Source organism: Pelodiscus sinensis, chromosome 25, assembly GCF_049634645.1.
Source record: "Pelodiscus sinensis isolate JC-2024 chromosome 25, ASM4963464v1, whole genome shotgun sequence".
In the NCBI taxonomy this organism is placed as follows: Eukaryota; Metazoa; Chordata; order Testudines; family Trionychidae; genus Pelodiscus; species Pelodiscus sinensis.
Window position 1 is genome coordinate 17,938,735 of NC_134735.1, and position 23,594 is coordinate 17,962,328.

General features: G+C 43.0%; 1 protein-coding gene and 2 long non-coding RNA genes across 3 annotated transcripts; all 3 read left to right on the forward strand.

Moving 5' to 3' along the window:
- Positions 1–3,884: 3,884 nt before the first annotated feature.
- On the forward strand, positions 3,885–5,321 carry LOC142819893 (uncharacterized). The gene is made up of 3 exons (XR_012897574.1): positions 3,885–4,006; positions 4,268–4,390; positions 5,174–5,321. It is a non-coding gene; the product is annotated as an uncharacterized LOC142819893 (long non-coding RNA).
- A 2,123-nt stretch (positions 5,322–7,444) lies between these two features.
- LOC142819874 (maestro heat-like repeat-containing protein family member 2B) lies at positions 7,445–18,782 on the forward strand. Its single transcript, XM_075908520.1, has 7 exons — positions 7,445–7,608; positions 8,068–8,203; positions 8,373–8,468; positions 9,318–9,422; positions 14,578–14,701; positions 16,113–16,222; positions 18,621–18,782. The coding sequence occupies exons 1-7, from the start codon at positions 7,586–7,588 to the stop codon at positions 18,780–18,782; spliced, it is 756 nt and encodes a 251-aa protein (XP_075764635.1). The 5' UTR covers positions 7,445–7,585.
- A 1,204-nt stretch (positions 18,783–19,986) lies between these two features.
- On the forward strand, positions 19,987–22,466 carry LOC142819967 (uncharacterized). The gene is made up of 3 exons (XR_012897662.1): positions 19,987–20,133; positions 21,672–21,834; positions 22,278–22,466. It is a non-coding gene; the product is annotated as an uncharacterized LOC142819967 (long non-coding RNA).
- Positions 22,467–23,594: the final 1,128 nt, after the last annotated feature.

The following is a 23,594-nucleotide window of genomic DNA, read 5'->3' on the forward strand; positions in this document are numbered from 1 at the left end:
CACCGTCATGTCACACCACAGCATCACCCAACAGGTAAGGGGTGATGTGATGTTTCAATTAATTCTGGCCCCCTCCTCCATGGGAACTGCTTGGGTGTCATCTATCGGAATAGACATGAGCAAGCCCTCGAAAAAGAAACAAACCAGTTACCTACCTTTTTGTAACTGCTGTTCGAGATGTGTGGTCATGTCCTTTCCAAATCCCACCCCTCCCCACTGTCAGAGTAGGCTGGCCTGAAGGAACTGGATGGACGGTAGGTCAGCAGGGACCTATACATGTCTCCATGAAGGCTCTCTTGTGAGGTTTCCAGTATAACCTGGCTGCTGTTCAAAATTTGGATCTCCTGCTGACTTCAATGGGAGTTGAGGGTATGACTTTGGAAACTGACAGAGGTTGCGGGGTGCATAGAATTGCCAGGATCCTCTAGAGCTGATCTCTACATTTCAGTTCATCAAAGAGTATCATGTAAAGCCTCTGCTGGCCACACTGATCATCATAATCATTGCAAAATGTCTGGATGGATAATATATAAGGCCTTCTGGACAGGCCTTACAAGCTGCGTGTCTGCATGGCCACGCACAACAAATTTTAAGCCCACACACCTCGCCTGCAGAGCCACGCAGCAGCACTCTCCTCTCACTGTCCTGCTGGATCGGAAGGTGAGTGGTGACAGGCAGTTTAGCAGGGCCGCATGATGGCAAGCAGGCTGCCCTGCCCCTGTTTGCTCCGGCTGGAGCCAGGGCATGGTGAGGCTTTCGCTGCTCCAGTTCCAGCTGGAGTGGACAGGCCACCACGGCCCCGTTGGTGGGGCCAGGTGGCCAGGGGTAGCTGCTTGGACGGCCGGGGCTCGAGCCGCGTGGCCAGTGGTGGCTGCCAGCAGCGGCTGTTTGGGTGGCTTTGGCCGCCCTCCTAACTTTCCAGTAATAAGCTGAGGCAGGACCAATCACCTTCATCACAAACAAGTAACATCACAAATACCTCAGTCCTCTGCTATCCCTTCAGTGGAGTTTGGATACTGCAGTGGGATCTGGCAAGCATCTTGGGTTTAATTTCCTCATGTTGCGACGTATGGGCTCTGCTGAGCTACTCAAGCTTGGCTCCTGAATTGGCTTGTACTGGATACTTTGGGCACAGAAACCCAGTTTCGTCAGTTCTGTTGGGCCCTGAGGGATTGGCTTCTCTTGGTAGGGATCAAGAGTCCCTCAGGCTCTGTTCCTTCTTTCTGGTTTGATGGCTTTACAGGTCAAATTGAAGACATAAATTACGGTAACCAGCTGCCACTCACTCCTAAGACCAAAGTGAAGTGCCTTTCAGAATAGACTATGACTGATGTCCTCACTATATTACATGCTTTGTATGAGCAACACAATAACCAATGAATACATTTAAATATCATCACTGGGCATCCAACTTAATTCATGATTGACCCAAATAAGGCAATTCATGTGTAGCAGAGCTATTTTTTATGATTTTCTGAAAATACGTGCAGCTATCACCATGTCTCTTAGTTGCACTTGCTTCACATTTTAAAGAGTCTTCACAACTACAGCTCTCTGAAAAAACCTGAATTTTTAAAATGTCAACTGCTTTGGGGGTTTTAAGAGGTTTTTTTAAATTGTACAAATGTGCTTTTTCAAGTAGGTTAGAATGCACACTATTTTAAGTATCACCATAATGTTTTGCAAACTTTAAAAAGAACAGACATTTCTTTTCTGCACACTTTTTAAAAAGTTATGATTTGAGAGAATATGATGGTAGTCTGAAGAAAGAAAAAGACTGCATATATATATACAGTATATATATGTATGTTAATAACTGGTAGGTGCCACAGCAGCGCACAAGACAAATCTCATTCCGTTCATGGATCGGAAATCTCAGGGTGTGTCTAGACTACAGGGTTTTTTCGAAAAAAGTGGCCTTTTTTTTGAAAAACTTCCTCTGCATATAGACGGCCACTGCATTCTTTTGAAATTAAATTGAAAGAATGCAGCCATTTTTTCGACCGCGGTAAACCTCATTTTAAAAGGAATAAAGCCTTTTTTTGAAAAGAGGTGTTATTGAATGCAAATGGGGCTTTTTCAAAAAAAGGCTTTATTGAATGCAAATGGAGCTTTTTCGAAAGAGAGCATCCAGATTGCCTGGGTGCTCTCTTTCAAAAAAACGGCTCGCTTTTTTGAAATAAGTGGTTGCAGTCTAGATGTTCTCTTTCGAAAGAGGCTTGCAGTCTAGACGTAGCCTTAGAGGGAATACTACTTCTGGATGTATACTGAAAATTTATGCTTTTGAGGTCTATGAGTTGAGGCTGGTCACCAGAAGGTGAAAAGCAACTTTGTCTGGCTGTATGTAGACTGAGTAATTATTCACAATGGATGTTAATTGACTGAGAAAATTCTAATTAAGTGATTGCAAAGTCTCCAGAGGCGACTCTATCCAAGAAAACCAAACAATAGGGGATACCTGTTTACTAGTGAGATGCTTGAAACTATTTTGGGAGGTCCAGAGGTATCCTGTACCAGTTATCCTTCATCTAGGGAATAAGCTGCCAACTTGCTTGACTTAGGAGGATCACATTTGGTCTGGGTGCTTCAAGCTGGGAGAGCTATCCTTTGTGAGACAGAGGAATGTTTGGTTATCTAAGTTTAACCTTTAGGAAGTGTGTGGTGATTTTACTTTTACGTAATCTTTGTTTACATTAATTCTGCTTGCTGCTTCTCAAATTTCCATTCTTTGTGAATGAAACTCTACTTATTTTCACTGTATATGCACCTAAGAGCGGTGTGTTAAATGGATCAGTGATGCTGAGGTGAAAATAGTAAGGTGGTAAGTAGTAAACCTGTGAATTCTGGGAGTGTCCAGTGGAACAGGGGCTGGACCTTCTGGGAATATGTAGAGGGTGTGATGATTGAAGCATGCCTATTGCTTATCTGCAGGACAGCAAAGCTGGGTCCGGGTGAGAAGGGTGTGCTTGCATTTCCTGTGTCTGGCAGAGTCAGGAGCTGACACCTGGCAGGCATAGAGAATGCTTCCTCATGCCAAGGGCAGGTGGTAGTGAGATACCTCACAACCCTGCATACCCGCAGAAAGTGTTATGAAGAGTCTGTAGCACTTCAGAGAAGGTGCTTGGCTCTTTGTTAATGATGGCCCATTGATCAAAGTTCACTAGACCTATCCTCTGTCTGCTATAAAATCAATGGTCAGATCTCATTCTCCAATTTGCTGTGCATCTGAGTTTGGGGACTGAGCAGAATCATAAGGCAAAGGTTAAAGAACAACCGGCAGAGGAAGTCTGGGTTGTCAATGCTCATAGTTCTCAATAGGGAAATAATCTTTCTATGACACCTGAATATTGGAATGGTTACAACAGAGAACAAGGAAGGGAAAAAACTCTCAAGCCCCAACCAAAAATTCTTTCAATAAACCAGCTCTTGTTTTACACACAGTTCCTCAGAACATCTCTGGAGCAGATAAATGACAATGCCTGGAGCAGCCAGCTAAGCTCTGAGTTGAGCCAGCAGATGGCCGGCTATGCCAGCCCCTCCAAAGAGAAGGTTTGTTCTCTGTTAAGGTTTAGTTTCTAGTTAATTGCTCTTGGAATTCTTGTTGGAGGGCTGCATGAGACTTCTCTCTGCTTCATTGGTTTTTTTGTGTATAAAATTTGTGTTTGCTTGTTCCCTGCTCTTCCCCTGCTGGCATTTGCTTGGAGCAGCTATTGGTACTGAATTGTTCCCTAACTGGGTGGCGGAAGATGATGGGATGTGTCTGCAGCAGGGGTGCTTGGTCTTGGCTCGGTTGTTTTTTCCTGTGTCAGTGTGTGTTGCTGGGTTGGTTCTATACTGACAAGCATGTGGTGTTCTTGATATCTCAATGCTGGCCTCTTTCTTTCAGTGTTTCCTCTATAAGGCACTAGGAATTTGCTTGGCAGTTTGTCAGGACCCGGTCCATATTAAATCACAGATTCAGAAGTTTCTGAAGACAACAGATTACATGGAAGCCCCTGATAGACTGGTAAGGACCCTGTCCCTCTCCCTACCTTATCATGTGCCCTCTGAATGTCCCCTGGGCAACTCAGCTCTCAGTTGTCCTGGGACAGATGCCATTTTGCTTCATGTCCTCTTTGTTGCTATTTCACTCACCCTTTGCTCCCCCCTCCCATAGGTCTCAGGCCTAATTGGCACTTTATACTACTTTGGGTGAAAGGAATTGACTTGTGGGGGTCTATTGGGCACCTGGTCAGATTCACTAACCAATATTTTTCTTGAGTAACAGGGAGTCATTTCCATCCTTTCATTCTCTGCCGAGAGCCACTTGGACCTCATCTTGAACACACTTCAGGAGTTTGGGGCAGCAATGGATAAACTTACGATTTCTGGGTTTATTGGTCACCTGAAGGTAAAGGAGCCAGGGGGTTCTCTCAAACTTCCTCTCCCTCTAAACTAGAGACAGTATCTCCTGCCCCGGTAGAGTCTCATTGGTCAGCTAACACTGTCCCCCAATGGATGTGCTCTGTGTGATGCATAAAAATACAAAAAAGTGTCACAACACACTATTACTGAAAAAATGCTTAATTTCCCATTTTCATATGCCATACCAATTAAAATAAATTAATTTAAATATAAATATGTTCCTTACATTTCAATGTGCAGTATATAGAGCAGTGTAAATAGGTCATTGTGTGTATGAAATTTTAGTTTGTAACTTTGCTAATGCTTTTTAGGTAGCCTGCTCTAAAACTAGGCAAATATCGAAATGATCTGATCTGTCCTCCTCGAAAACTTCTGCGTACCTTTGGTTGAGAACCATTTATCCAGAGGATAAAACAGCATATTAGGTCTCTTGGCCACCATTGCCAGATTTGCTGTTTACTCACTGTGCAGATTTAGGCATATCATTTAGCACCTAATTCTGTGCCTATCAGTGTCAATGACAAATCTCCCATTTATGTCACTGGGGTAGGGTCAAAACTTTGGGCTCTCTGTGTCAGAATTATCCAGTCAGTATGTTTGAGACACCAATACCTCTGTGCCTCATGCAGTTATGGTTTGGCTTAAATACATTTTTCAAGTACAAGCTATTATCGCTGCCAAAAGCAATTCCTCAGTCAGCAACAGATCAGAATTTCAAGGCAAAATGAATCAGAAGTAATTGTCTCTTGTGACATTTCCAATTGTCCAGGACTACCATCACGGGAAAAGAGCCAAGACCCGCAGCACGCTGATGCTGACATACAGCAAAGTGGCTATGCATGCTCCAAAAGAGCAACTTCTGTCTCGGGTGGAGGCAGACATCACAGAGAACATCCTACACCATTATAGAACCGGTTGCCAAGTAAGAGTTTTTGCATAAGTGTTGGGGATATTACTCTGAAGTTAGATCAGTGCCTCCACTGGACCTGAGTTTTCTAAGAGAGGGCTTATTTTTCTAAAAATCTCCTTTGAACAACCGTTTGTCATGTGCATCAAATCTAAAACCTTCATGGATGGAGTGTGAGCTGTAACAAATATCTTATTTGTTGCTGTTGTTTGTATTTTCTCTAGTTTTTCTGTGTTCTTCTGAAATTCTCTAGGTCACAGTTACATAGTATTTCGGATGCAGTCACACTCAGGCTGTGCAGTATAACACTCTAAGGCTATGTTTACACTGTGAACCTATTTCAGGGTATCAGAAGTATCCCGAAATAGCTATTCTGCATCTTTTGAGTGCGCCCGTTATTTTGAAATCTAACGGGCTCACTATCCCAACATCCCTGTAAACCTTGTTCCATGAGGGTTAAGGGACTTTTTGGAATAGTGCTTCATTTCAAAATTTGTTGCTGTGTAGACATTGCCAAATTTCAAAATAAGCTATTTCGAGGTAAGGGTGACCTGTCGATGCACCTTAATTTCCTTAAGATGTATGAGTATCTAGCTCTACCTCTTGCTACTCAAGGGAGAATAGTGCTAGCTTGTATTTAGTTTATTTGCTATCACTGTTTCTTGGACTATCTACTTCCCTTTCCCCATATCTGTCTTCCTATTTGTCTGCCTGCTCATTATTTCTGCTCCTTAGATATATGGCTGTCCACTTGCCAGCCCTGATTCTGGTCTCAATGCATAGTTCTAATCTCTCCACATCACTTTGCCATTCCATTCTACTCTGTCTAAGGCTATGTCTAGGCTGCAGTACTTTTCCGGGATCCCAGAGGGATCCCAGAAAAGCAATACCGCATCCACTTTTTGGAAAAGTGGATGCGTTCTTTCACCATCCCTGTAAACCTTGATTTATGAGGAAGGAAGGGATGGCTTGAAAGAGCAGGTTTTTCCAAATTTCGAAAAAGCCTTTTTTGAAAGAAAAGCAGAGACAGATTCATACTTTGCGTATCTTTTTCAGACTTTGCAGTCTAGACTTAGCCTAACTGAGACTCTCATTGTCAAAAAAAGTTGATCACAAATGAATCAAGTTGACATTTTCCAGTAGTTCACAAATACAAATATTAAGAACTATGGCCCCTGATATTGTCCACTGCAACACACCCAGACTGGGCACATTTCCTGCTTTTTTGGAAGAGTCAGTAATAGTGATATCTCTCTACTTCATATTCATTAACCAGGATATTTGTAGAATGTGCATAATGTGGCACAATAGAAATTGCTAGTAGCGGTTTTACATTTTGTTTTTCAGGTGTTGGGGATCAATGTTGCGAACAAGTTAAATTCTAAATAATCTGCCCTCGTATCTTGTGCATTTACTATGCACAAGTTTCTTGTTTAAATTGCATAAAATTTGTTTTCCCTCCCACATCAAGCAGGAGTCATGACTACTCTGTGTAAATGGACCTGGGTTTACTTGATCAACCTGGGCCTTTTCTTTTTCTGAGATGGGTGTAGAGCTGGGGTTCTCTGTCTTCTGGGGTCTGCAGACACTTCTCCTGAGACTAGATCTAATTTCTACTCTTCTGGAATCTGATTCTCTCAGTTTCTCACCCACATCCTCTTCTTTTTCCTGGAAATATAGGACATGGACCTGAAATCAACCCTCATCCAGAATGCAACAGAGATTAGCTGTGCAGTTTTGAAGACTGGAGACTCCCAGGCATTTGAATTCTCTTACAAACTGGAGCTCCTTGATTACATGATGGTGAGTGATTAGGAACTTTGAAGCCTGAGCTACAAGGGATTTTGTTATTATGTAATGAGACTGATTGTCCGGGTAGATGTTATTCTTTCCATTGGCTGTAGCTATACTACTGCAGTGTCATGATTTACCTGCCTGGCACCTAGAATGCTGGGTCCACTGTGCTTGGCCGGGATGCTGGCATATTGTGGGCTGTAACTGGAAGGAATGGATAGTGTCTGATGAGTTGCCAGGATACAGCTTGATGACCTGTGTATAGCAGATGTCTCTACGGTCCATTTCTGAGGCAGAGAGCCACTGAAACAGCGTCTGTTTCTTACAGGTCTGGCATAAAGCCCTGTTTCAGAAGGTGAGGGGGAGGCTTCTCTGCCTTTCAAACCCACTTCCTATTTTTATGTCTCTGTTCATGCATTTCAGGACTTCATTAAAAAGGAACCATTGGATTCCCTGGTGTCTCCAGTTCGTTACGAGGCAATGTTTGCGATTGGACAGCTGTGGTATGATATTCTATGCCATATTTCTTGGCACTGTGATGTCTTCTCATTTGTTAATTCATGAGTGTCAGGTTGGGAGCAGGCTGATGCTCACATGGTGTTTTTGTTTTGAGGGTTTGAATGCGTCATGTCTGTTTGGAGATTTGTGCTTGAAAGGCACAAGAGTGGAGGTTGTGGGGCATGCCATACTACGGAGAAGAGTTCAGGTGGGGATGGAGGTGTCTGGCTAGCTGGCAGGGGGAAGGAAGCTGGTGGATTCCTCTAAAAAGGGAATTGAAGTTTTAGCTTTACTTCTAGATGAGCAAATAATTAACAGAGGTACAAAGAGGTGCACAGCTGCAAAGTGAAGGGCTGTTTGCATTTGGGGTTCTAGATTGGGATAATCTTTATTCATTTAACCCATTTTTTACTTGGCTATGGTATTGAATCTAACACGTGACTTCTCTTTCTGCCTTCTGACAGCAAACTCAAACCATCTCTGACCCTGGAGGAAAACCGTGAGATCCTTGATCTGTGTTTTAAAAGTGTATTTCCCCTTCCTCCCTTGGAGAAGATGAAAGAGGAAGGCAAGAAACTAGAGGATACTCTGCACATAGAGGTATATGACACCAATTCCCCTCTGGCAGACTCCACTGAGATCTCTGCCCAGCAAGCACTGGGTGATAGCAGCCACACATGGCCTCCCTGCAAAGTCATGGCTAACTTCACCTCCACCTCCTGCAGAAATTATCTGGTGTTGAGCCTCACTCCTTCTCTTCTGGTTTCAGTTGATGTATGAGTGCTCCTTAGAAGCCCTTAGTGAGCTAATGAAGATCCTGCTTGAGGAAGAACCAACCCCAGACTGGTTCCAGGAAATGTTTCATGTGAGTAGCCCATAGGACCAGGGTGATAATTGTTTCTTGTGTTATAGCAGGGATGATGCTCAAGCTTCTGTTGTGGAGGAATTTTCCGCAGCGGGTGAATTTTAGGGAGAAAGCATCAGTTTTTTCCTGAAGTAAGTGGGAATGTGTCCCATTGAAATCCATGGGAGCTGTTCCATTTTATGCCAGTGGTGGACTGAGATCTAGTTTTTCCAGTATAGTTAACACTACATGGACAGGAAAGAAAATCATCAGTGCAGTAACCAAATTCAAGAGGACCAGTGAGAACTGATCACCTCTTGTAAAAGGAATGAATTAGTATTGAGTTAAGCTCTGTGTATGGAAACTCATTCACCAAAGACTTCCTGCTCTTCAGACATAAACAGAATAGTTTGAAGAGCGGAGGGGAGGGGAGTTAGGTGCAACGTTGGTATGAAAATAAAGTTATAAAAGGAGCTGGGCTGGGGAGACTTCTCTGCTCCTCTCTGTCATTTGCCACTCAGCATGGGAGAAGCTGTCCAGGAAAGAGAACACAGCACCGGACCCCAAACTGCATGCAATGTGCTAGACAGCTGCCATCAGACAGTCTACAGAAGCCCTCACATACACAGAGCCAGACTCATCTCTCATGTAACTCCTTTGGCTTTGATGGAGTTACGTACACCAGAGGTGAATCTGGTCCCTGGGACTTGTATATACAAGGGTCTCTTTTTGGAGACATATAAATCTTTTGCTATATGGAAGTTAAATGCTTTGGAGAGGGATTTTAGTGACAATCAAACCTATTTAAAAGAAACGTTTGGGAGGGATTTTCTGGTACTAACTTTGTCCATTCTCCTGCTTTGCCAACAGCTACTAGAGACCTGGCTCAGTTCAGAGAAGGAGTGGGAGAGAGGAAGGGCCTTGCAGGCCAGTGTCTGGCTGCTAACTGCCTATCAGGAGATAGTTAATAGCACAGTGAGTATAGTTCTACTCTTCCTTGAGCTGACTTCCCCACTTAAATCAAATCTGACATTCAATGTGAATGCATGAGAAATTCTACTAGGCCTGCAGCTGGGGCCTCAAAGTGACTAAGATCCCTCTGCTTCCATAAGAGAAAGGTTTCCATAAGAGTGCTGTGACAGCACTCAGGCCAGACTGTAAGAAACAGGGCAGGCAGTTCCCCAGACGAGTGATTTTATAATTAGATTCACCAAACCAGTAAGAAAAGAGCTTCTACTCTGGTTAACAAAATACCAAACAATAGTACCCTTTAGGCATTCCAGACCTTGGTTCCCATCTAGACAACTAAGTCTAATATAATCACCAATCACAAAGGACTAGACACTTATCCTTAGGTTAATATGAATCACAGGTCTTCCCTAAATATCAGCCAATCCTTAATAACCGAATATCAGATTTGTTGTTAAAAGGAAAAAGAAGAGAGTTACAAATGGTTAAGTGATAGATATTTGTTAAAATGACTTTCACTTTTCATAGTTCAGGATCACAACCATGGTGGAATAAACGGCTGGCTTGTAAAAGTCTCTCTGGAATCATGCTAACCGGTCAACATCCAGAGTCAGTTTAGATGCAAAGGCTGTTAGTTTTTCCATGCATTTCCCAGACTATTCCAAATAATTATTTGGAAGATCTATGTCCTATGGCTTACACGTCCCCTGTTCAAAGTTTAAGCAGACTGGAGAGAGAAGATCAGTCCCATAACTTGTCTTTTATAGTTATTCTAGCCGGTTGGCAAGCCTCCTCACAGAAATTGTCGAAGCAGGATCTCTCCCTGAGAAAGAATAGGTCATGCAGATCTCCTGTCGTGCTTTGTTTTGAAGTTAATTTTCTATTTCCTATGCATACACTGGTAAATGGGTGATAGTCATTCACATAAGGTAATTAGCCGATCGTGGTCTTCCATTACAACACAGATAGTTAAGCTGAAGGCAATGTAAAAAATATTTTCTTGTACTGTCTTATATCTTTGATCTTAAGGTTAACTGAAGACAGTTGCATATCATTAAGGCAATTAAGACATGAAAAGGAATTGGAATCTACAAGCTAATTTGGTTATGTTAAACTTCTAGCAAGATATAAATACAGACAATAATACATAACATCTACCTTTCATATCTATTACCAAAATGCATGATGTTGGTGATCGCTAGTCTAGAACTTTTCTTTGGGTTCGTCTAGACTACAGGGTTTTGTCGACAGAAGTTTTGTCGACAGTATCTGTCGACAAAACTTCTGTCGACAAAGAGGGTCTGGACACATTCAGTTCTGTTGACAAAGCAAGCTGCTTTGTCAACAAAACCCTGTAGTCTAGACACAACCCTACATGCAATAACACCTTCTGTCGACAGAAATCTGTCGACAGAAGGTGTTATGCCTCGTAAAATGAGGTTTACCAGCGTCGACAAAACTGCTGAGTTCTGTCGACGTTATGTCGACAGAACTCAGCGGTAGTGTAGATGCAGGTATAGTTGTGTCGACAAAAGTCCACTTTTGTCGACAAAACTCAGTAGTCTAGACACACCCTTTGAAATAACATATAAGTGACTTGTCTTGATACAATTGCAGTGCCGCTTGTTAAGTTATTGTGGGTCACACATAGGTTGGCTGTGTCAGTGTCATAGATGCATTCTTATACTCTCAGGCTGTTAAAGTTGAATTTCTATTTCTATTTAATCAGATAAGAACATAAAACATGAATGGCCATTCTGGATCCCCCAGACAAATGGTTCATGTATCCTGTCTTCTGACAGTGGTGGGTGTTATATGCATCAGAGGGAACAAACAGAACAAGGCAATTGTTGAGTGATCTCTCCCCTGTTGTCCAGTCCCAGCCCCAGGCAGTCAGAGATATAGGGACACCCATATCATGCATCTCTGATCATCTTATATGGCTCTATCATACCCCCCTGTAAGCATCTCTTTTCTAAGATGAATGGTCCCAGTCCTTTTAACTTCTCCTTGTATGAGTTGTCCCATATCCCATATCATTTTTGTTGCTTTTCTCTGAACTTTTTCCAATTATATCCTAACTTTATTTAAGTTGGAGGACTACAATTGCTTGCAGTATTCAAGGTGTGGGTGTACCATGGATTTGAAACAGTGGCATGATAAGAACATAAGAACATAAGAACATAAGAACGGCCGTACTGGGTCAGACCAAAGGTCCATCTAACCCAGTATCCTGTCTACCGACAGTGGCCAGCACCAGGTGCCCCAGAGAGGCTGGACCAAAGACAATGATCAAGCGATTTGTCTCCTGCCATCCCTCTCCAGCCTCTGACAAACAGAGGCCAAGGACACCATTTTATCCCCTGGCTAATAGCCTTTCATGCACCTAGCCTCCATGAAATTATCTAGCTTCTCTTTAAACTCTATTATAGTCCTAGCCTTCACAGCCTGATCTGGCAAGGAGTTCCACAGGTTGACTACACGCTGTGTGAAGAAGAACTTTCTTTTATTAGTTTTAAACCTGCTCCCCATTAATTTCATTTGGTGTCCTCTAGTTCTTCTATTTAGGGAACTAATAAATAACTTTTCTTTATCAGCCCTCTCCACACCACTCATGATTTTATAGACCTCTATCATATCCCCCCCCAGTCTCCTCTTTTCTAAACTGAAAAGTCCCAGTCGCTTTAACCTCTCCTCATATGGGACCCGTTCCAAACCCCTAATCAGTTTAGTTGCCCTTTTCTGAACCCTTTCAAAGGCCAAAATATCTTTTTTGAGGTGAAGAGACCACATCTGTACACAGTATTCAAGATGTGGGCGTACCATAGTTTTATACAGGGGTAGTAAGATATTCTGGGTCCTATTTTCTATCCCTTTCTTAATAATTCCCAGCATCCTATTTGCCTTTTTGACCGCCGCTGCACACTGCGTGGAAGTTTTCAGAGAACTGTCCACGATAACTCCAAGATCCCTTTCCTGATTTGTCGTAGCCAAATTAGCCCCCATCATACTGTACGTATAGTTGGGGTTATTTTTCCCGATGTGCATTACTTTACATTTATCCACATTAAATTTCATTTGCCATTTTGTTGCCCAATCACTCAGTTTGGTGAGATCTTTTTGGAGTCCCTCACAGTCTGCTTCTGTCTTGACTATCCTAAACAGTTTTGTATCATCTGCAAACTTTACTACCTCACTGCTTACCCCTTTCTCCAGAGCATTTATGAATAAGTTGAAAAGGATTGGTCCCAGGACTGACCCTTGGGGTACACCACTAGTTACCCCTCTCCAATCTGAAAATTTACCATTTATTCCTACCCTTTGTTTCCTGTCTTTTAACCAGTTTTCAATCCAAGAAAGGACCTTCCCTCTTATCCCATGGCCATGTAATTTACACAAGAGCCTTTGGTGAGGGACCTTGTCAAAGGCTTTCTGAAAATCCAAGTATACTATAACTACTGGATCCCCCTTGTCTGCATGTTTGTTAACCCCTTCAAAGAACTCTAACAGATTAGTAAGACAGGATTTCCTTTTACAGAAACCATGTTGACTTTTGTCCAATAAATTATGCTCTTCTACATGCTTCACAATTTTATTCTTTACTATTGTTTCAACTAATTTGCCCGGTACTGAAGTTAGACTTACCGGTCTGTAATTGTCAGGATCGCCTCTAGAGCCCTTTTTAAATATTGGTGTCACGTTAGCTACCTTCCAGTCATTAGGTACGGAAGCCGATTTAAAGGATAGGTTACAAACTACAGATAATAGTTCACCAATTTCCCATTTGAGTTCTTTTAGAACCCTTGGATGAATGCCATCCGGTCCCGGAGATTTGTTAACATTAAGTTTTTCTATTTGTTCCAAAACCTCCTCTAATGACACTTCAATCCGGGACAGTTCCTCAGATTCATCACCCACAATGGACGGTGCAGATTCAGGAATCTCCCCAACGTCCTCAGCCGTGAAGACTGAAGTAAAGAAATCATTTAGTTTCTCCGCAATGGCTTTATAGTCCTTGATTGCTCCTTTTATAGCTCAATCATCTAAGGGACCCTCAGGTTTTTTAGCAGGCTTCCTGCTTCTAATGTACTTAAAAAACATTTTGTTATTTCTTTTTGAGTTTTTGGCTAGCTGTTCCTCAAAATCTTTTTTTGCTTTTCTTATTACATTTTTACACTTGATTTGACAGTGTTTATGTTCCTTTCTATTTATCTCACTAGGATTGGACTTCCACTTCTGAAAAGATACCTTTTTGTCCCTCACTGCTTCTTTTACATGGTGGTTAAGCCACGGTGACTCTTTTTTAGGTCTCTTGCTATGTTTTTTAATTTGGGGTATACATTTAAGTTGGGCCCCTGTTATGGTGTCTTTAAAAAGTTTCCATGCAGCTTTCAGGGACTTTGCTCTAGTCACTGTGCCTTTTAATTTCTGTTTGTTTAACCTCCTCATTTTTGGTGTAATTCCCCTTTTTGAAATTAAATGCCAGGGTGCTGGACTGCTGAGGTGTTCTTCCCACCACAGGAATGTTGAATGTTATTATATTATGGTCACTATTCCCAAGCGGTCCGGTAACGGTTATATCCTGGCCCTGATCCTGCACTCCACTCAGGACTAAATCAAGAATTGCCTCTCCCCTTGTGGGTTCCTGCACCAGCTGCTCCAAGAAGCAGTCATTTAAGCCATTGAGAAATTTTATCTCCGCTTCTCTTCCTGAGGTGACATGTATCCAGTCAATATGGGGCTAATTAAAGTCCCCCATTATTATAGAGTTCTTTATTTTGGTAGCCTCTCTAATCTCCCTCAGCATTTCAATGTCAGTATCGCTGTCCTGGTCAGGTGGTCGGTAATATATCCCTATTGCTAATTTATTATTATTTATCATATTATTATTCATCCGTTTTCCTAGTGGTTCCTAACATACCATTAGCATTTTTAACTGCAGCTGCGTGTTGAACAGATGTTTTTAGAGGACTATCCACAATGACTCTGAGATTTTTCTTGAGTGCTACAGCTAATTTAGACCCCATCAATTTGCATGTACAACAAGGATTATGTTTTCCAATGTGCCGTACCCAGGTACAGTAATGGAGTTCACAATAAGGAAGGCAAATAATGTCCAGTATAGCCGGAGAACTTTCATTCTTCATTCTTTTTTAATTAGCCTCAGGAAACTTTTGATCACTTTGGATATCTGATTGGGCTATTAGCACCATATACCTGTGCTTCAATTACCTCATCGCGTCAGTGGGTGGTTGACTGTATCAACTGTATTCTCAATATACAAGGTGAGGAGACCATGAGCAGGTGTAAGTAACTCTTCACTTTCTTTCATTGTTGTAATGACCATTTTTTCCATCTGTAATTCTTTCTGTCTTGTTAGCGACACTTATATAACAGAATGATTGGGGCCTTGTAAGTACATTGCTGGAAGAGAACTGCACAAATAATAAATAATCTGCAAATATTAGAGGGTGGGCAAAATATAGCACACAGGCCAGATCTGCCCTTCTCCCCAGAATTTCTGTCTGGAGCGCTCAGCTGATTAGCAAGCATGCCAGCAGCATGTGTTCAGCTGCCCCTCTCCGACCTTGCTCCATCCTATCTGCTGCTAGTGGTGTGTGGAGGGGAGGTGAGCAGGGAGGCGTGCAGAAGTCAGGGTGACCCCTTTGCCCCTGTCATCATCTCTGCAGAGCAGAGTTTGGGGAGAGGGACACATACAATAGTGCTGCTCCAGTCTGAAGTATGGTGAGTAACGGAGTGCCTATCTAAAGAGGCAGTGCACTGCTTCTAAGATTTCTCTGGCAGCCAGCATGTCCCTCTCTCTCTCTCTCTCTCTCTCTCTCTCTCTCTCACACACACACACACACATTGTCTCACACACACTCTCTCCCCTGCCATATGCCCATATGTCCCCCCCTCTGCAGAGTGGGGTGGGGAGAGGGAGATGACAGAGCAGGACAGCTTTCCCTTAAAGAGACAGTTCATGATTTAGAAGTGAGCGAAGAGCCTGGGTTTCCTACCTAAGCTTTTGGTCAGCCCCATCTCTTTTACAATGAGAGTTCAGTAGAGGGATTCTCCTCCAAATCAGAACCTCAGAACAATCTACATGAGTTGTGCTTGACTAAGAGATTAGATTTAAATACTGAGAGCAGAGTGGCTACTGAAACCAGATATACAGAGAAAGATGCTCCACACAGAATACAGTGCCTGTTTAATCCTGTATGAATCACAATGAATCACATGCCATTACTGTTAACTTTCAGACATAGGGGCTACGTCTAGACTACATCCCTTTTTCGGAGGGATAAGGGATCTTTCGGGAAAGGCTTAATTTTCCACAAGATCAGCATCTAGACTGGCGCTTTTCTCCAGCAAAGCTCCGTGCCGAAAAAAGCTGCAGCCATTTTTATGCTAATGAAGTGGGGGAGATTTAAATCCCCACTTCATTAGCAATTGCGATACGTCTAATTTACATCCCTTTTCCGAAAAAGGGATATAGTCCACACATAGCCTGATGGTAAAATTCTAACTCCATTAAAGTCAACAAGAATTTCGTCATTGGCTTTAGTGGGGCCAAAATTTCACACACAGCTGGTAATAACATACCCCCATAGATCCGCCTGTATGATTATCTATGGATCAGAGGTTCAGTTTTATTACATGTTCCCATACTTTTTCTCCTTTTCTCTATCCTAGGTCAGTGCAGAAACCTGGGGTCAGCAGAGGAGGAGCTGAGATGTCTCCGTGAGGCACTAACAACTCCAGACCCTGAGGCTCTGTTTCAAGCATCTTGCAAAATGGCTAAGGTAACAGACACTAGGGGTGTGTCTAGACTACAGGGTTTTGTCGACAAAAGTGGACTTTTGTCGACAAAACTATACCTGCGTCCACACTGCCGCTGAGTTCTGTCAACATAACGTCGACAGAACTCAGCAGTTTTGTTGACGCTGGTAAACCTCATTTTACGAGGCATAACACCTTCTGTCGACAGAGTTCTGTCGACAGATGGTGTTATTGCCTGTAGGGTTGCGTCTAGACTACACTGCCATGTCGACAAAGCAGCTTGCTTTGTCGACAGAACTCAATGTAGTCTAGACGCTCTTTGTGGACAGAAGCCTGTAGTCTAGACGTACCCTAAGTGACTGTTCTAGTGGCTGTGCACCATTCATTTTCCCTTGTCCAGAGGACTGGAAAAGGGCAAATATAGTGCCCATCTATAAAAAGGGAAATAAGAACAACCCAGGAAACTACAGACCAGTTAGTTTAACTTCTGTGCCTGGGAAGATAATGGAGCAAGTAATTAAAGAAATCGTCTGTAAACACTTGGAAAGCGGCAAGGTGCTAGGGAACAGCCAGCCTGGATTTGTAAAGAACAAATCATGTCAAACCAATCTGATAGTTTTCTTTGATAGGATAACGAGTCTTGTGGATAAGGGAGAAGTGGTGGATATAGTATACCTAGACTTTAGTAAGGCATTTGATACAGTCTCGCATGATATTCTTATCAATAAACTAGGTATTTACAACTTAGATGGGGCTACTAAAAGGTGGGTGCATAACTGGCTGGATAACCATACTCAGAGAGTAGTTATTAATGGGTCACAATCCTGCTGGAAAGGCAAACAAGTGGGGTTCCACAGGGGTCTGTTTTGGGACCGGCTTTGTTCAATATCTTCATCAACAATTTAGATATTGGTATAGAAAGTACGCTTATTAAGTTTGCAGATGATACCAAGCTGGGAGGGGTTGCGACTAATCTGCAGGATAGGGTCATAATTCAAAATGACTTGGAGAAATGGTCTGAGGTAAATATGATGAAGTTTAAGACAAATGCCAAGTTCTCCACTTAGGAAGGAACAATCAGATTCATACATACAGAATGGGAAGCGACTGTCTAGGAAGGAGTACGGCAGAAAGGGATCTAGGGGTTATAGTGGACCACAAGTTGAATATGAGTCAGCAGTGTGATGCCGTTGCAAAGAAAACAAACATGATTCTGGGATGCATTAACAGGGGTGTTGTGAGCAAGACATGAGAAGTCATTCTTCTGCTCTACTCTGCGCTGGTTAGGCCTCAATTGGAGTATTGTGTTCAGTTCTGAGCACCGCATTTCAAGAAAGATGTGGAGAAATTGTAGAGGGTCCAGAGAAGAGCAACGAGAATGATGAAAGGTCTAGAGAACATGACCTATGAGGGAAGGCTGAAGGAATTAGGTTTGTTTAGTTTAGAAAAGAGAAGATCGAGGGGGAACATGATAGCAGTTTTCAGATATCTAAAAGGGTGCCATAAGGAGGAGGGAGAAAACTTGTTCATCTTGGCCTATGGGGATAGAACAAGAAGCAATGGGCTTAAACTGCAGCAAGGGAGATTTAGATTGGACATTAGGAAAAAGTTCCTAATTGTCAGGGTAGTCAAACACTGGAATAAATTGCCCAGGGAGGTTGTGGAATCTCCGTCTCTGGAGATATTTAAGAGTAGGTTAAATAAATGTCTATCAGGGATGGTCTAGACAGTATTTGGTCCTGCCATGAGGGCAGGGGATTGGACTCGATGACCTCTCAAGGTCCCTTCCAGTCCTAGTATTCTATGTTTCCATGATTGTTTTATGCTTTCGTGATGTCTTTCCACACTTGGAGCGAGCTATGGGAGTGAGGCATTCATGTGTAATCAGTAACATGCTTTTCATAGGTATATGCTATGAATGCCATGTAAAAAACAGATTCCAGACAGTTGCATGAACATGCCCATGCATGTGCGTGCGCACATCCATCCATCCATCCATCCATCCAGGGGGAAAATATGTGAGCGGGACATCAAGCTGAGAAACCAGTCTTGGCACCTTGTGTGTTTACCTGAACCTATATTTGTGTGCATGCATCTCTTTGCATATTTTTATATTTTGTGAAAAGATGTCATGTACATCATAGAATATAAACTGGAAATTTACATCCTGTTTGTCCCATACAATGTTGTGCTAACTGTACAACCTAAGATCTAACCTGATATTATTAGTGTAGAATAGAGATGTGGTAGCTAGAAAGATTACAGAGAAAATTTTAATTGCAACTGCCTTGCCAGATATGAGCCCAATTAGCAATTTGCTGATGAATACATTATTTTCCTATACAGCTCTTAGGCCTCCTTTCTTAAAAGTACTGGAGCCGACTATCATTGCAATCTTTCCTGGTTTTGATCTGTCCACAGGTGGTTAGTAAGTACTTTCCCTCTGACCAAGCCACAGATTTTATTGAGGCCATACTGGATGGTATGCTGTCTGCTAGTCCCTCCTGTGCCACAGCAGCCGGTCTGTGGATGAAGATTATCCTGAAGGAGTGTGGAGGTGCCATGCTGGATGAGGTAAAATAGAAGCTGGAGAGGTTTTTCTGGCTAACCTGCAGGCTTTCAGGTCTTTGCCATCATTTGCAGTGAACACAAGTCTTGCTGTTTCTCCCCCTGGGATTGGAAGTTAATTCCATCTGTGTTCCTATCCTGAGTCAGGCAATGGGGGAATCAACAGCAGAAGACAGAGATAATCTAACGGTACATCTGCACTAGCTCGTTAGTTCGAGCTAGGTAGGGTAATGAGGGCAAGCGGAGTTGCAAATGAAGCCCGAGATTTAAATATCCCGGGCTTCATTTGCATGTTCCCTGGCGCCACCATTTTTAAATCCCCCTTAGTCCGAACTCTGTGCCCGCGGCTACATGCGGCATGGACTAGGTAGTTCAAATTAAAGATCCTAATTCGAACTACCGTTACTCCTCATGGAATTAGGATCTTTAATTAGAACTACCTACTCCGTGCCGCATGTAGCCGCGGGCACGGTGTTCGGATTAAGGGGGATTTTAAAATGGCAGCACCCAGGAACATGCAAATGAAGCCCAGGATATTTAAATCCTGGGCTTCATTTGCAACTCTGCTTGCCCTCATTACACTACCTAGCTCGAACTAACGAGCTAGTGTAACCGTACCCCAAGTGAAAAGGAAGATGCTTGATTATTTGTCTATCTTGTTGTCACAGTTTCCAGCCATGAAAGGCTTGGAAAAATTAGACTCCGAGTAAAATGCAAAAAGAGAATATCCGGCCCCAAGAGACAAGCTAAGTGAACTATATCTTAGGGCCTCAGATAATGAGGGGTCTCTAAAAATACCCCAAAATTGCTAGTTTTTACTTGCCTCTTTGCCTATGTATAGATAGATAGATAGATAGATAGATAGATAGATAGATAGATAGATAGATAGATAACTTTATTATTTCTATTTTCATTTTCCTTTCTGTTAGAATAATACATGGTTTTTTTTGGAAATGCAATGAGGCCTCTTTAACTTGACATAGCTTCGGGCCTCAGCATGTCTTAACCCGGTGTTGCAGCCAGGTATGGGCAGAGATATGTATAATTTTTGTGGGTTAAATCTATGCAGCCATGTCTAAATACTTGTTTTTTGAAGGGAGGATTTTCTACAAGAACAGCAAATTGCTGAACGACTAAATAAACGTTTTGGTTCTGCAGAATGAATGGAGAGAATGGAAAAGGGACATTTTTTCTGGTTTTATTCTGTCCAGGTGCCAGATATCCTGAGTAGAATATATCTTCATATGCCTACCATCAAGCAGGGTAGCTTGAGGCAGTTCCTGGTGGAGTCAGTGTCCATTCTAGCTCACCATCACCTAGAGGCAGTGATCTTCAGCCTCCTCATCAAACGTCTGCCGATGGACAGGTATATACTGCTCCTTACAGTGTTCATTTTGGTAACCATGGATCCCACGGCTTCACTGGAAGATGTAAGGCTTCATTTAAGCCACAGACAGTTTGAGATAATTCCTAAAGGTTAATAGCTTGGGTCTTTCTGCAGAAAGGTCCAAGACCATGTCAAGGTGGGTGCAGGGAGAAATTAAGTGTCATTCTGTTTCCATTAATTAATAGTTGCTTTGGCATCCTAAAGACTTCCCTTTACTGGCATCACTGGAGTGGATTTTTGCTTCTCCAGACCCCTGAACTAACATCACCCTGGAAATTGCCAGTGACTGTTCGTTTTCTGGTAGCATGAAAGCTTCAAATCCAAATTCCTGGCTGATTAGCAAGGATAGGGTACCAGGCTTTTGGTATCAGCAAGGGTATGGCTGCTGGAATGGAGTTGTCATTCTTGGTACTTAAAGACAGGGCGGTAAGCATATCTATCATTTCATTCAAACATCCCTAGCTGAATTATCAGTCATCAGTGCTGGAATCTAAGAACATAAGAACGGCTGTAGTGGGTCAGACCAAATGTCCATCTAGCCCAGGATCCTGTCTTCAGACAGTGGCCAATGCCAGGTGCCCCATAGGGAGTGAACAGAACATGCCCATTCTGGCAAATAGAGGCCAGGGAATGCCATTTGTGAAGAGGTCATGGGCTAGCCACAAATATTTGTTCTCGTAGTTGTACATCCAGTTAGTAGGAAGATCATTTTTCTTTCTTCAACTTGTCTCCCAGGCCCCAGATCTTTGGGCATCATATGCTCATGATTCCATATCTACTGAGAAGTAGGAAAACAGGAACTGTGATTAGAGCTCTGTGTCCTTTCCTTCTGAAGTCTAGCATTAATGATTATGGTGCAGTAAGACTAGGGTTGTGTCTATACAGCACCCTAAACTTGAAATAAGATGCACAATTTGCACTCCGCAAATTGCGTATCATATTTTGCATAGCCTATTTTGAAATGTGGCGCTTCTACACAGCACCAAATGTCGAAATAATGCGCTATTTCAAGCCATCCCTTATCCCTCATGCAACAAAGTTTCTTGGGATGGCAAAATAGTGTGCCCATTATTTTGAAAAATATTTCAAAATAACGGGCTGCTTGTGTAAATGTGGGGTAGCTATTTCGGGATACCTCCAGGATCCCAAAATAGTCATGCACTGTAGAAATGTAACCTGAAATGTAACTTAACTTAGTTCTGTAACTAGAAACTCAATATGTAAAACATGAGGACCATATAAGGAGGACAGCACTCTGAACTTGCTCATCATAGGCAGGGCTTGACAAATAATACAATCTACTCACCCATGGCGTGTAGATTGTAACCTGGAAGAGCCGGGTTCGGGCGACCTGTGCATGCGCAGAACGATCTGTGCATGCACAGTTCGCCGGACAGCGCGGTTGGTGAGCCCTGATCATAGTCAAGGAGAAAATGTGTTCTTTACTTGAATATGATGCATATAGTCAGAGCCACAAAAGTCTCCAGGGGTCACATATAACTTATGTTAAATTGCAGTGACACCACTGAGCTGTGGAGATCTCTGGGGACAGATCCCTTGCTCGCCCCTCAAGTCCTGAAGGTCCTAATAGAAAAAATAAAGACTCCAACAAGCCAAGAAGGAAGGATGACCTCAGAGACAAAAACTGACCTGCATTTAGCAGCTGCTGAACCTCTCACAGTAAGTTAGACGACAGACATGTATTTCTCTGCCTTGTGACAAACATGCTGATGGAAAGCTAGATGAGTGGTATAATATTGTCATATGGGCACTTCTTTTCTGAAGTACTGTTTCCTGGATTCCAGCTGTGCTTTCTGTGGAACAACAGATGGCAGATTTAGAGTATGTGGCTGATTCACTTAATACTATCTGGCAATTAGAAAGTCTTTGAATCAGATTTCTTACAGTGCTTTGCACATGTTTTGTACAACTCACAACATGCCTTGATAGGTCGTACACATTTTTACAGATATGGGACGCTAAGGCACACATGGAGTGAATTGCTCTCGGTCATTCATCAAGTTAGTGACAGGAGTGAGAATTTAGTCCAGCAGGTATCAGAAGGGGAGAGAGTGTGATAGTGTTAGGAAGAGACCTCTTCTTTTACCATGCTCTCCTTTCAGGCAACATGTGCCATCTTTGAAGTGGTGTCAGCATTGCAGCTGAGCAAAACTGTGCAGGAGCTGTTCCCGGAGTTGTTTACTGTTCTCCTGCAGCAGATCAGCCAAACCCTAAGACAAAAGATGCCTTTGCCCAGGATGAGCAGCCGAAGGAGGTTATTCAGAAAAGGACAACAACTATGTGAGGGCAACCCTTGCAGGTAATTAGAAGAAAGGGAGCAAAACAAAGAGAATCCCAGTCTATTTGTGTGACACTCCCCAGGAGTTCTCAGGGTTATGAGGCACCTTACCATCACCTGCTTTTAATATGAGAAAGTCTTGTTTGTGCTTGCTATAGGTCAGTTCCCTGAAACCACCAAGCTCTGGCAACACAAACACTACTATCTAGGCCTCCTCAGGCCTCAGTCTCTTTGTCCTCTCTTTCTGACTACAGCTTAGAGAATCTCTATCAACGGATTCTCCTCTAAGAGAAGTCTCCCTGCGATGTACGTGCATCTCCGCACCAATCAGCGTTCCCCCATCTCTTAGTTTAAAAACTGCTCTACGGCCTTTTAATGTTTAGTGCCAGTAGTCTGGTTCCACCCTGGTTTAGGTGGAGCCCATCCTTCCTGTATAGGCTCCCCCTCTCCCAAAAGTGTCCCCAGTTCCTGATAAATCCAAACCCCTCTTCCCTACACCATCGTCTCATCCATGCATTGAGACTCTGAAGCTTTGCCTGCCTACCTGGTACTGCGCGTGGAACTGGAAGCATTTCCAAGAATGCCACCATAGAGGTCCTGGATTTCAGTCTCTTTCCTAGCAACCTAAATTTGGCCTCCAGGACATCTCTCCTACCCTTCCCTATGTCATTGATACCTACATGTACCACGACCACCGGCTCCTCCCCAGCACTAGACATAAGTCTATCTAGATACCTCGAGAGATCTGCAACCTTTGCACCAGGCAGTCAAGTGACCATACAGTTCTCCTGGTCATCACAAACCCAACTATCTATGTTTCTAACGATCGAATCACCCACTACTAACACCTGCCTCTTCCTAACATCTGGCATTCCCTCCCCCTCAGAGGTATCGTTGGTGCGAGAGGATACCGCAACATCCTCGGGAAGGAGGGTCCCAACTACGGGATGGTTTCCCTCTGCTCCCATTGAATTCTCTGTTCCCTTGAGACTTTCATCCTCCTTAAGAGCACTGGGACTCTCAGACTGGAGGTGGGACAGTACTACAGTGTCCTGGAAAGTCTCATCAACATAGCTCTCTACCTCTGTTAGCTCCTCCAGTTCAGCCACCCTGGCCTCCAAAGCCCGAACTCGGTCTCTGA

What these genes read in the sequence shown, in the direction of transcription:
- LOC142819874 (XM_075908520.1), top strand. Translation starts at nt 7,586, where the DNA reads ATGTTTGCGATTGGACAGCTGTG. An exon ending in TTTGCGATTGGACAGCTGTG is followed by an intron (nt 7,609 to 8,067) that starts GTATGATATTCT and finishes GCCTTCTGACAG; the next exon opens with CAAACTCAAACCATCTCTGA. An exon ending in AGGATACTCTGCACATAGAG is followed by an intron (nt 8,204 to 8,372) that starts GTATATGACACC and finishes TTCTGGTTTCAG; the next exon opens with TTGATGTATGAGTGCTCCTT.